General features: G+C 65.7%; 1 protein-coding gene across 1 annotated transcript; it reads left to right on the top strand.

Moving 5' to 3' along the window:
- The first annotated feature begins 1,574 nt into the window (after positions 1–1,574).
- On the top strand, positions 1,575–8,043 carry CD40 (CD40 molecule). The gene is made up of 9 exons (XM_075167021.1): positions 1,575–1,643; positions 3,161–3,242; positions 3,839–3,964; positions 4,076–4,219; positions 4,457–4,556; positions 5,545–5,606; positions 5,864–5,962; positions 6,404–6,429; positions 6,741–8,043. Exons 1-9 carry the CDS (start codon positions 1,596–1,598, stop codon positions 6,888–6,890), a joined length of 837 nt encoding a protein of 278 aa, XP_075023122.1. The 5' UTR covers positions 1,575–1,595; the 3' UTR covers positions 6,891–8,043.
- Positions 8,044–10,211: the final 2,168 nt, after the last annotated feature.

Consider the following 10,211-nt stretch of genomic DNA (forward strand, 5'->3'; position numbering starts at 1 on the left):
GGGACCGGGCGGACCGGGACCGGGCGGACCGGGACCGGGCGGGCCGGGACCGGGCGGGCCGGGACCGGGCGGGCCGGGCCGGACCCCCGCCGTTGCCGTCGCACCCCCGCTCAGTGCAAGGGCCGGGCTCCGCGGCGGCGGCGGTGCCACCGGCCTAGCGCCCGCGGGCTAGGGCCTGCCCGCGGTGAGCGGGGCTCTGGGCTGCCGCCCCCAGCCGCGGGAGCCGCGCCGAGCAGCAGCGCCGGCACCGGCCTGACCCGCTGTGCCGGCATTCAGAGCGGGGCAGGCTGCGTGGGCCGGGGGCTCCAGCCGGGCGGGGAGCACCGGGCCCCGCCGCCCCCGCGCTGCTTGGGGCTGTTTCGGGGCCGGGAGCGGGGAGCGCTCAAAGCCTGGAGCCGCAAGTGCGTCCTTCCGCGCAGCCGGTGCTCAGGACTGCGGGGAGTTCCCAGGCCGGACCCGCGGGAGCCGGGCCCAGAAATCCCCTCCCCACCTTTGCCTCCTGGTCTCTGCCCTCGAGGCTCCCCTGGGACCCTTCGCGCTCTCGAGTGAGTCAGTTTTGGGAAGTGACGACAGGCTGGGGAATCCAGAGCACGCGGTTCCCGCTGCTGCCCGCCCCGCCGTCGCCCTCGGGGAAGCACGCTGCCCACCCCTCCCGCCGGCCACCATGCGGGAGCAGGAGTGTACTGGCAAAGGCCACGGGCGGCCAGCAGCACACGGCTGGCAGCCTCCGAGCCGGGGCTGAGGCAGCGATCGGGGCCAGGAAGGCTGTCGCTGCGGTGTGGCCACGCAGGCATCACTGTGGTGCGGGCGCAGCATGGCCGTGGGGGGAAGGGGCGGCAGCATGGGCACAGCATGGCTGTGGGGGCATGGGGCGGCAGCGCGGTGTGTGACCGGCGTGCAGAGGGATGCTGAGAAGCCACAGCTCCCTGCCCAGCCACACACCGCGCTGGAAAGGGGGGCCCAGGGAAAGTCTCCAGTGCGGGCAGGGGAGCCTGGAACTTCCCTGGGGACCGCTCGGGGATGCCTCGGAGGGAACTGAGCCAGAAGCAGGTGGCCGGCCAGGGGCACAGCCAGGCCTCCAGCGCTTTTGCCCCTTCCCGTTTCTGGGCTGACGTATTTGTAGGGACTCCATACAGAGGCCAGGGCCTGCGGGCAGTGATGAGGGGGCTCTCCAGGGCCACAGCTCTGAGTTACTGTTGGGGAAATGAAGTGAAACCTTGAACTTCTACCTCAGGAATGAGCTGGCGGGGCCAGAACAAACGCTTTCCTCACCACGGTCCACAGCTGACTCCTGCCCCTGCCTGCACCACGTTCAGCCTGGGAAGGTGCAGGCAGGGCAGCGGCTCTATGGGGCTGGCAGAAGCCAGCTTCCTGCCTCCAGCGGCGGCAAGACATTCACATAGAGCCACCGCGCAGGGACCCTCGCCCCCCCCGCCCCGCTCTCGCCCCCCGGCCGGGCGCTGGCGGGGCTGCCCGGGCCCGGCGCCGCGCGGGGAATCCCCGGGGGCGGTGGCGGACGGCCCGACGCCCCCTTCCTGGGCGGGAACGGGCCGAGGCGTTATAGGGCGGGCGACCACGGCGCGGGGCGCAGCGCCATGAAGCGGCTTGGGCTGCTGGGGCTCCTCGGCACGGCACTGCTGGGCGTGAGTGGGGCAGGGGCAGGGGCAGGGGCAGGGGCAGGGGCAGGGGCAGGGGCAGGGGCAGGTCCCGGTCCCTCCCTTGGGGCAGAGCCACGGCCGCAGCCGCCGGGCTTTCCGGGAAGGGGCACAGTCCGGCCGCTCTGGCCCGTCCCCTCGGCGCGGCCCGCTCCCGCGGGAGGCCCACAGCCGGCGCCGTGCCCGGGGCGGCAGCGGAGAAAGCCCCGGCAGCGCTGGCGCCCCGCACAGCCTGAGCCGTGCCGAGCCAGCCGGGTTCGGCCTCCCCCGGCACCCCCCGCCGGCGCCCGGGAGCGCGGGTGTGGCTGTGGGGAGGAGGAGAGGGCCGGGCAGGGCAGGCCGGGCAGGGCAAGGCAGGCCCGACTTCGCTTTCACTTTCCGCCTGAGGCAGGGGGGTCCGGCGGGGTCTGCAGCCCTGCCCTGCGCCACGCCGGGGACGGGGCGCGGGTCCCCACGGGCAGGGACGGGCAGCGTCGAGCCCTGGGGCTCCGCAGCGCTGGGCACGGCTTGGGCCCTCGGCCGAGGTCCCCCAGCCCGGGGCACAGGTCGGGCGCCGGGAGGCTGCGGGGGCGCAAGGACAGGCCTGCCTGCGCCCCTTTCACTTCCCTTTCTGCCCAGTGTCAGACGTGTGTGACAGGGGGGCCAATTCCCCTCTGCTGGGTCAGGCGTCCCCAGGTCGGACCTCGCGGTGCCCCGCAGCCCCATCACTGCCACGTTGAGCCAGTGCTGCCCGGGGGGCCCCGCGGGGTCTGCAGTGCCTGGCCGTGGCACCCCTTACGCCTGGCCCTCCTTCACCTGCTGGCCCACAGCCCCGCAGTTATCTCGCTCCAGGGCTCTGCCGGAGCCTCCATCCTGCTCCCTGGGACAGCGAGGCTCAGGCGAGTCTGCTGGGACCTGCCAGGCTGCTGGGGATGGGCAGCGTGGGGCTTGCTCTGTGCGAGGGTACGGTGCTGTGGATGCCCTCCTGCACCCAGACTGGCCCGAGATCTGCTTTCCTGCTTCCTCTCTACCCTTCCCCGTGCACAGAGCCACCTGCTAGGAGGAGCAAGGAAGGGGCCTGGCTGACTTTGCATGGATGATATACTTGCCTAGGGCATTCCTGCCCCTCAGGGCCGGTGCATCAGCCTTCGGAAGGGGCTGACAGTGCTCTGGGCACGGGAGGCTCAGTTAACACTGCGCCCCCTGCCCAGGACCGCAGCACTGTTGGCATGGATAGGGGCATGGGGTGATGTGAGATCAGCATCTGTTAGGAAATCTGGGGAAACGTGGGGCTACGCTACCGGAATCACTGCCACCCCACTTCAAAGACAGCACTGGTGGCATCAGGCAGCACAGGCGGCTCTGCTGCGGTCTGTGGTTAGCGCAGGCACGGGAAGAGCGGTGCGAGGAAGTCCTCGCCTTGGGACATGGGTTAGCGCACAGGTTAGCCCATGCATGCTTGCAGAAGCGAGGCGGTGCCAGAACGCTGGGGAGCGGCATGAATGTGCAGGTCTTGTTTCTTCCAGTGCTGGGAGCCTGGTGATGCTGTAGGATGCTTTGATAAGCAGTATGAACACAAGGGCAGGTGCTGCAACCGGTGTCAGCCAGGTACGGAGACCCCCTCCACTTCCTGGGGCCCCAGGGCCCGGTCACAACAGGGCAAGCCCAGCTTGGTATGACGGAGCCCCCCCACCCCATTGCCAGCAGTGCCGACAGCTTCACCTCTCTATGTCACCTCAGTGCTAGAGCAACTGGGGACCTCACCAGTACCCTGGGAGACCCCTGGACCTCACTGAATCTGTCACAGCTCTCTTGGGACTGCCTGTGCTCCTGCACATGGCACAGGCAGCTTGTGGGAAGAGTGCTGCCACTGGCACTACCAGATTGTGATGGTATTTGCCAGCTCCCACTGTCACTGCCAGATCATTTCCCAGTCCTTGGAGTGCTGGAGGCAGCGAACACCCCCCCTGCTCTCCTGCCCCAGCACCAGCAGCCCTCCCCACCTGGCCCCACGCCACACGTGCAGCTGCTGGGCAAGCTGGGCCCTGCAGCCCTGGCTGCCAGAGCGGCATCAGGCTACCAAGCAGCATGCTGCTGTGGCCCTGGCATCCACAGCTGCCAGCGCTCCCCTGTCCTGCTGGCAGAGCTGCTGCCTGGAGAGAGGGAAAGCCCCCTCACCCCCTCCTCACCAGCCTCTATTGCAGGGGAAAAGCTGGTCTCCGAATGCAATGGCACAGAAGACTCTGTCTGTGCCCGCTGTGAGAGCGGACACTATCAGCAGAGCTGGACCAAGGAGAGGCACTGTGCCCCCCACGATATCTGTGAAGACAGTAAGCACTCCCTGTGCCCACTGGCCCCAGCCTGCGGAGGCTGCAGTGGCTGGTGTCCCCCCAGGCTCACCTGCCTGGGTGCCTGACCTCGCCCATGCTCCCTTTGCCCAGATGCTGGCCTCATCGTGAAGACACAAGGAAATGCAACGCACAACACTGTGTGCCAGTGCCGGGCTGGCATGCACTGCTCTGACACCAGCTGCCAGACCTGTGTGGAAAACCAGCCCTGCCAGCGCGGTTTCGGCTTTGTGGCAGGTGAGTCTGACCAGCTCTTCCCTCTCAGTGGGACCAATGCCCTGGCAGCATTGACCTCAGGTCCTCCAGGGAAAGGGGGACTCCCCCAGCAAGGTGCCCCTAGCAGCGCTTTGGGAGAGCTGTGCCTGCCGCTGTGCCTGGCAGCATTTCTACGGGGAGGGCTGCTCGCCTGACCTCCACAGCCCCTCACCTCCCACAGCCCATACTGACCTTCCTGCAACCTCTGTTCCTCTCCAGCCAAGGCTGTGGCCCGGATGTCATCCCCCTGCGAGCCCTGTGCAGAAGGCACCTTCTCCAATGTCTCTTCTAAAACCGAGCCGTGCCACCCCTGGACAAGGTATTGTCTGAGTGCTGACCACATCCTTCACCGACGCCCAGCTGTGCCCAGTCCCCATGAGCACGTCCTCTGCTGCCAGCCTCCTTAGGGGCCTTGGGGACCGGGCAGCTAAGATGGTTTCTGAGGGACACAGCATCAGACTAGCATAGGGCAGGAGCAAGAGGAGCAGAGCTATGAGGGCAGTGGCATGGCTGAGCTCAAGGCAGACATCCAGGCCTTTGTGACTGTCCCTCAGCTTGTGCACAGAGCGCTGGCCCCTCCAGGGACGTCCATGCTGTCGTCTGCACTGGGGAGCAAGGGATGAGGGGCTACAGGGATCCCCCATGCCCTCTCCAGGCTCTCCCTCCCAGCACGCTCCTTGGCAGTAGTCATCAGCCAAGGCACCAGCCCTCTTCGTGGGCCGTGGGGAGTCTGGCTTTGAGGATGCCATGGGCTGGCAAGTCGTCCCTGTCTTTAGAAAGCTGCTTGAGGGTTAATTGCACTCCCTCGTAGAAACGTGAGCCTTATTTCCAGGCTGAATTAGTCTCGCTTCAGCTGTCAGCCATTGGATTTCACTTTGCTTTTATCTGTGCCCAGAAATTACCTCCCCACAGAGCCACTTGTAGCCTGTCATTGAGTCATCTCTGAGCTGTTCTGCAATAGCTGCAGTGCCTGAGCCCCAGTGTCTCCCTGACCAGGCAGGTCTCAAATATCCACTCCCTCCTGTGCCTTGTCCCCAAACTTGTCCCCATCTCAGCAGTTTCAGCTACTCCAGACCAGGACCCCGCGGTGGGGCTCTGCTATGTACCTGGTGTCCCCATCACGCAGCACAGGCCCTGGTGTTGGCTGCGGGCCCCTGGCCACTTGCCCCTCCAGAACCCGGCAGGCTCAGTGCAGGACGCTTTCTCACGCAGCTCTGGTGGCTGCCCAGCCCCGGCTGTGCCTCCTCAGGGGCCTTCTGTGTGCTCAGGCTGCTGCTGTGGTTACATGGTCTTGTTCTTTCCTGCAGCTGTGAGGAAAAGGGGCTAGTGGTGAAGGCAAAGGGGACGAACACCTCGGATGTGATCTGCGGTAAGTGGCCGGTGCCCTGGGCTGGGCCTGTGCAGAGCGGAGATCTCCTGGTGCTCCAGCTCCCACAGCACTCGGAGGAGCTGGCCTGGCCTGTGGGTGTTTTTTGAGCCCACCGCTGGCATGATGCCTTCCTGCTCCTCTCTGTCCCTGTGAGGGATTCCTGCGGGACTGGGCCTGGAGCAGAGGCAGCTCAGGGCACTTGGCATCTCCGTGGGAGTGTCATGCAGGTGCCTCACTGACCCCATCTCCCTCGGTAGAGTCGGGCAGGCGCTCCTCGCTGTCGGTGCTGATCCCCATCACAGCCGCGGTCATCACATGCCTTGTGGGCATCTGCATCTACTGCCTGGTTCACAGAGGTAAGAGGCTGGGACACGGGAAGCGATGCCTTGGCCAGAAAGGCCATACGGGGCCGAGGAACTGAGCAGGGAGGACGGTGGCAGCTCTGCCAAGTGTGGGGCAGCCCTTCTGGGGACACCATGAGGGCATGGCTCCCCGAGCCCATTGCCCTGCTGGGTCAGTGGGCTCTGTCCTCAGGAGTAGGCATGTTTGCACTGCTGCAGCCCAAGGCGGGCCAGCTCTTGGAGGGAAGCGCCGGTGTCCTGTGGGTCCAGCCCGGCTCCCCCGCCGTGGCCCTCAGCCTCTCCAGCCTGGCAGCAGCAGCAGGCACAACATGAGCTGCAGGACCTGTGGTGCAGCAGCACCGGCCCTGGCTCTGACCCCTGAGAACTCACTGCAGGGCAGGGCAGGGCAGGAGCACTCTGCCGACTGTTGCCTTCTCTGTCCCTCTTTCCATCCAGATCCCAGGCGACGGGTGCAGAAGCAGGTGAGTCTGCCCAGAGCCCTCCTCCAGCAGTGGGTTGCGGCCCCTCCTGGGCACAGCCGGGGACGTGCCAGCAGCAGAGAGCAACAGAGCGGGGGTTGTGGCTCCTCAGGGCAGGAGGGGTGGGGGCTGCCCGGCTGGGACAGGACAAGGGCTGGGGCAACCCTGGGATGCTGCTGGCAAATGCTGAGATGGGAGGGACCTGCACAGGGTGAGGCCCTACCCTGCTTGGGAGCCTACAGGAGCCTGTGGAAAGGTGTGGCCACAGAGGTGGGGGACGTAGCTGCCTGCCCCTTACCCCTGCCCCTGTGCAGATAGAGGCCAGGAAGCCCACAGAGAACACGGAGGGTCAACAGCCGGAGGAGTGGGAGTATGTCCCTGTGCAGCAGACCCTGCTCGGGGGCCAGCCCGTGGCCCAGGAGGATGGCAAGGAGAGCCGCATCTCGGAGCAGGAGAGGCTGTGAGGGCGCAGGGCACTGCCTCTGACAGGAGCACAGACCAGGGCCAGCACCATCTCCTCTGTCCCTTCTCCAGCCAGGGAGGAAATCTAGCATCTGGCCTGGCTGCAAATGATGTGATGCTGCAGTGGACCATGGCACGACCACCCCCATGGGGATACCACAGCAGCACCTCGTCTGGCGGCCTGTCCAGGGCTGCCATGGTGGAGCAAAGCTCAGCTGCCTGCACAGGGATGCAAGAGCAGAGCCTAGTCCCACTGCCTGCCTGAGCCGTTGCGGCAGAGCACAGCGTGGCTGCTCATGTGCTGACCACCTGGCAGAGCCTGGTGCAGCCACTGGGCCAGGGCTGCCACGGCAGAGCAGAGCATGGCTGCTCATGTGGAGAGCCCATGGCAGGGCCTGGTCTGCCTGACCATTGGGGATGCCAGGACGGAGAGTGCAGGCTGCTGGTGTGGGACCACCATGGCAGAGCACAGTTCAGCCACCCTCCCAGGGAGGCTGTGGTAGCACCCAGCTGGGCCCCGTGCTGGAGCTGGGCTCAGCAGGTGCTGGCGATGGAGGCCAGGCAGCTGCTGGTGCTGTGGCAGCCTGGGGCAGGGCAGCAGCCCCCGTGGCAGCCCGGCGGCCGGGCACCCCGTGTTGGCCTGTGGGGGCAAATAAAAGCAGGACCCGCGGTCCCGGCAGTGCCTGCAGCCCTCTTCTCTCGGCCGGGGTGGTGGGGCAGGGACCGGCGCCGTGGGGCAGCCGGCGGGGTGAGGCCCCCAGACACCGACGCGCGGCGGCCAGGAGATGGTGCTGCGGGGCTGCGCGGGGCGGGACCGTCCGCGACCGCCTGCAGCGCGGCTCCGCCCCGCGTGGGGGTCCGGGCTCTCCGCGGCCGCGCTCCGTCCGCGGGCCCGTGGGGCGGCTCCGCCGGGGCTGCCAGCGCGGCCCCCCGCTGCTGCGGCCGCCCAGCGGCACGTGCTCAGCCCCCTCCCCGCGCAGCCCCCTCCCCGCTGCCTGCAGCCGCCCGCGGGGGGAGCTGCCGCACTCGCAGCCACTGCCACGGCCCGCGCCGCTCCACGCCCGGCCCCGCCACGGTGCTGCGGGAGGGACGACCGGACTCGAGTATTCTCCACAGCACTGCTGACAAAAATCTGTAATTAAACTCTATAATTGTCCCAATGTGCGTGAGCAGCACGGCCCGCAGCCCCTGCCAGCCCCTCGTCAGGCCTCCCCGCTTCACTGATGCCTACCAGCACTGCTGGGACCAGTGCGCCTGGCAGGGAGCTCTGGGGACCGGTGCTCCCAGGACAGATGCTCCCACCAGAGGAGGGAAGGGAAGGGACACCATCAGCTGCGCTTGATCCCTGCCGTGGCCCCAAACCCTTCCCACGCTGTCCCCAGCCTCCAGCACACCCTGAACCTGGGCGTGCTCCCCCTGCATCTGCAGTCAGCGTCCCCCTAGGCTGCCAGGCAATGTGACAGCTCCCACCCGCTGACCCCTGCCTGCGAGGAGAGAGCACATGGGCTCCAGTCCAACACAGCCCCACCACCCATGCCCTGACCTCAACCCTGCATCGCCAGGGTCAATGTACAGGCAGGGTGGCCTGCAGCAGGCAGGCTCAGTGCACCTTGCCTTGCCAGTCTGTCAGCACATACACCATGTGGGGCCCGTCTCACTGCAGGGCAGCGCTGTGGGGTGCTGGGGGGTGGGAGGGCAGCGGAGCTGCCGTGGGCCCTGACTCGCTGGCATGGGGCTGGACTGCAGCGGCACCGAGCCCAGTGCAGGCTTCAGGTACGGAGAGCAGCTGCAGCCCGTGACCCGCCACCACCTGAGCACGTGCAGCGTGGTACAAGAAAGGCCATAAATCCCAGATCCAGGAGCAGCTGGAACACGGAGCAACTTTTACTGTAAAGGCAGTGGCACATTATTTAAGTCTCCTCTTCAACCCTAATGTTAGGTTTAATAAGGGAGATAAAAGCATGTCAGCAGCTCCCTCTCAGGGCTTGGCACTCCCAGCGGGATGGTCCCAGGGCTGAGCAACATCCCCTCAGCACCAGCCCAGTGAACACCCTGCCCTGGGGACAGACGTGACCCCAATACCTGCTGGCCCTGCCAGTGCTGCATCACGTGGGCCACAGACACAAAGCCTTTGGCCCCAAACAGCCCTCAAAGGACTGTCTCCCCAAGGCTGCCCCACAGCAGTGGGCTGGCCCCTCTGGCTCCCTGCCTCCCCCAGTGCTGACCTCTCCCTGCCAGCATGCAGCGTGTTTAATGCCTGCTCCCGCATGTCAGACGTGCCATCTCATTAGCACGTCTGCCCCCCAAAGTGAGAAGGGAGAGCGCGTGAGACCTAATTGAATGTAACTAATTATTCACTCCACAAATGCTCTGTTTAAATAGGATTGTGAGGGGCAGAATTACTTATTCTGAAAAGGGGAGAGAAAGATAAAAAGACAGAGAGAAAACAAATAGAGGCGGATGTTGGAGCTGCAGCTCCCTCTCTCCCCAGAATACCAATTACCGGATGAAGTGATTGTATAAATCTTTACCGAGTGAACAAACTGTACTAGTCACTTACTCCTGTCTTCTTATTATGAGGAAGCAATGAAAAATCATCCCACTCTCCGGTCCGGTTAAGGGCTCCCAGTCGCTGCCTCAGATGCTGTCCGCAGCTGGAGAGCTTGTCCTGGTGCTTTCCCCAGGCGGAGGTCCTACAGACACAAGGCTGAGTGCTTGGCAGGGGTGCTCACCACTCCGTCACCCCTGGCCCTGGGGAGAAGCAGTGACTGCACGTGCCCCGGGGAGCTGCGGGCTCCTGCCCCAGCAGGAGCCAGGCGATGCCATGCAGCACCCCAGGACATGGGGAGACTTGGGCTGGTCAAAGGCCCAATGCCGCACGAATGACAGCTCACCCGGTCACCCTGGGCCTTGTGCCTGCAACCTTCCTGCCCTTCCCTTTGGTGGGTCCAGCCCTGCCAGGCCCCCAGACCCTCTCTGTGGGCTTCCACAGAGCTCAGAGACCTCTCCAAGCACTCACCAAATGGGGAGAGCGCAGCACTTCCTGACCCCTTCCCATGCCAGAGTCAGCGTTTCTCACTCCCCAGCGTCTCCGCTCCACAAGCTGGAGAAATGCACTCATTAGCAGCAATCTCCATCGCTCTTCCCTGCCACATCGTTTAATCCCAGATCCCTCACATGGTTTCCTCCAAACACACCCGTTTCTGTCCTTGGCAGCAGTGTGGGATGGGAGAGGAGGTCCTGGCTGCGCAGAGCAGAGAAAGCCAACAGGCTCGCCCCCACACCCTTCCTGGTGGTGGGGAGCACCCACACCCTGTGGTCCT

Source organism: Calonectris borealis, chromosome 17 (genome assembly GCF_964195595.1).
Source record: "Calonectris borealis chromosome 17, bCalBor7.hap1.2, whole genome shotgun sequence".
NCBI lineage: Eukaryota > Metazoa > Chordata > Aves > Procellariiformes > Procellariidae > Calonectris > Calonectris borealis.

Coding starts and splice junctions, on each gene's coding strand:
- CD40 (XM_075167021.1), top strand. CDS start 1,596: ATGAAGCGGCTTGGGCTGCTGGGGCTCCTCGGCACGGCACTGCTGGGC. Junction 5,607..5,863: donor CACCTCGGATGTGATCTGCG/GTAAGTGGCCGG, acceptor CTCCCTCGGTAG/AGTCGGGCAGGCGCTCCTCG. Junction 5,963..6,403: donor CTACTGCCTGGTTCACAGAG/GTAAGAGGCTGG, acceptor CTTTCCATCCAG/ATCCCAGGCGACGGGTGCAG.